This window comes from Arachis hypogaea, chromosome 4 (assembly GCF_003086295.3).
Source record: "Arachis hypogaea cultivar Tifrunner chromosome 4, arahy.Tifrunner.gnm2.J5K5, whole genome shotgun sequence".
In the NCBI taxonomy this organism is placed as follows: Eukaryota; Viridiplantae; Streptophyta; class Magnoliopsida; order Fabales; family Fabaceae; genus Arachis; species Arachis hypogaea.
Genome location: NC_092039.1, coordinates 1,527,690 through 1,530,031, shown reverse-complemented (window position 1 = coordinate 1,530,031; position 2,342 = coordinate 1,527,690). Strand labels below are relative to the sequence as shown.

Here is a 2,342-nt window from a genome sequence, read left to right as displayed (position 1 = left end):
CAGAACCAAAAGGACAAGGAAAGTCACGTCGGTTTCAGACCATCACGTCGGTCCTCCAACAAGTCGGCTATGACCCCGAATAGAATACTCGAACCCAAATCTTGGAAAATTTGGGCTCGAGTAGGGGCACTGTTCATACCCTGGCCCAATAATCAAGGCCCAGGATCAAGCAAAAGACCTAATCCAAAGGGTTGGGCCTCACCAGTACCAATCTTCATCCTCTGAAGTCGGTACTCACCACGACCTGTTCTAAAGAAGTCGGGTACGAGATTAGCTGGCGGATAAACACTCATTCAAATGAGTAACTGCCCCTAGAATCTCTCTAACCACTTCCACGAGCCATATCTTAACCTCCCTAAGATAATGGGACGGTTAACACCCTAAAAATATGGTACTACTCCAACGGTGGTTATTGGTTCACCACCATAAATACACTGACACCCCTCAGGTATCTCTAAGTCCAATACTCTCTAGACCTGCTCACACCCTTGCTAACTTAGGCATCGGAGTGTCTTTGCAGGTACCACTCCCATCTCTTCGCACAAACAAGTCGGACGGAGCTTCCCGAGTTGCAGATCCATTCGGAATCCTCCCCCTTCACACATTTGGGCCAATCAACGCCATCCAGCCCATCAATCTCCGGTTACCCACCGTAACACCTTTATTAGCAAATTAAAACTCCAAGAAAATAATAACTTAGGTACCATGACTGTGACATTTAATTAACGATATACCACATCATTAGTAAGATTAATTAAGCACCATTGTTGAGTTAATATGATTGGACCAAATTCATTTTGTGTCATGTTTGTATGACTGAATATTGAAATATACCCAGAAAGAAGAAACTGCTAGCTACTATATTTTATCAATAATTGATCAAAATTAAACAAGTTATTGCAAAAGAAATTTGGTGAGTGCATGCATGCAAGAGTTAAAACTAAGACTTCAAGTTTTTTTTTAAATGAATGGTATGGTATATTTATTCAAATGTACAATTAATCAGTTATGCATGATTCAATAATAATTAGTAATTGAAACTATATTTAAAGAGAAATCTATCTAGATTATTAGTACATGATATATTATCTTATGGAAACTTTTACATTGGTAGTATTTCTTTCTTCTTTTGTTTGTATATATTAAATCTGTTTAGGAAATGAATTCTCTGGAAGTTTTGTTTTAGACTTTAATCGATTCAAATCGCATTAGTCTAATTTCAATAATTTAATTATGAGATAAGAAAAAAAAGGCATAAACGGATCCTAATAATAATAAGCGTAAGAAAATAATTACAAGAATATGGAAGATATATATCTCAAGAATAATGCACGTACGTTACAACAACAATAATAATAATAATAATTATTAATTACTAGCTACTAGATTAATACATTCACTCCTGAAATAAGAAAACCGAATACATGGTAATTCTCTAGACCAAACTCAAATTAAACCCCGGGAAAAAACAAGAACAAACACTTAATAATTAATAATAGGTGAAAACTTAGGTGCAGTCGACTTGACGTGAAGTTGATATCTGAGAGCTGTTAGATAAAAATTTAGTCAAATCAGTCAATCATCTCTCATATATCAACTCCAAGTGAAATCGACTGCACATAAATTTTCACCTTACTAATATTAAAAAGAAAGCAACATTAAACCAACCACAATTATTATATGGTCGGAAATAAAATGAATTCCTCTGAAAGAATGAAATAAAAATATTAAAATAGCCAATAATTTTCAGCCGGTGTAGAGATGGACTCTAATGGCGATGAGGAAAACACAAACGAGACCAAAAAAGAGAAGAGAGTGAATGAGAATGGAAGCAGCACTTGTTTGAAAATTACCAAATTCAACACACCTTGATCTTCCAGGCACCTGAAACAACAACCCTGGTGTTAATAACACAAACAACACCACCGACACTAGCACTGGTCCCCAGTTCAACATTCTTAATTAATAATTAATTAATAATCTTCCTCAAATTCAATTCCTATGATTGCTGTATAGCACACCCCAATGACACTATTTATATAGACATCTTTAATTAATTTTTGGTTCTCAATTATCTTAGCTTATTTTAATTACATATATATAGAACTTTACACTATTCTTATTTATTTATTTTTTCCTGCTGTTGGGTGATTTGAGTTTAAGCATATTCTGAATGTGAAGCAAGTATTGGGGCCTCAATAGAATATCTTTATTATTATTATTATTATTATTATATGAATTGATAAATTGCATGATTAATATATATGAAAATAAATAAAGAATATACGAATATAACACTAATTTCTGTTAAAAAAAATAATATCACCTGAATAAATAAAGAG

General features: G+C 33.6%; 1 protein-coding gene across 1 annotated transcript; it reads right to left on the bottom strand.

Moving 5' to 3' along the window:
* Positions 1-1,594: 1,594 nt before the first annotated feature.
* LOC112795631 (uncharacterized) lies at positions 1,595-2,086 on the bottom strand. Its single transcript, XM_025837660.3, has one exon. The coding sequence runs from the start codon at positions 1,954-1,956 to the stop codon at positions 1,747-1,749; it is 210 nt and encodes a 69-aa protein (XP_025693445.1). The 5' UTR covers positions 1,957-2,086; the 3' UTR covers positions 1,595-1,746.
* Between the last annotated feature and the right edge of the window lie 256 nt (positions 2,087-2,342).

Coding starts and splice junctions, on each gene's coding strand:
- LOC112795631 (XM_025837660.3), bottom strand. CDS start 1,956: ATGTTGAACTGGGGACCAGTGCTAGTGTCGGTGGTGTTGTTTGTGTTA.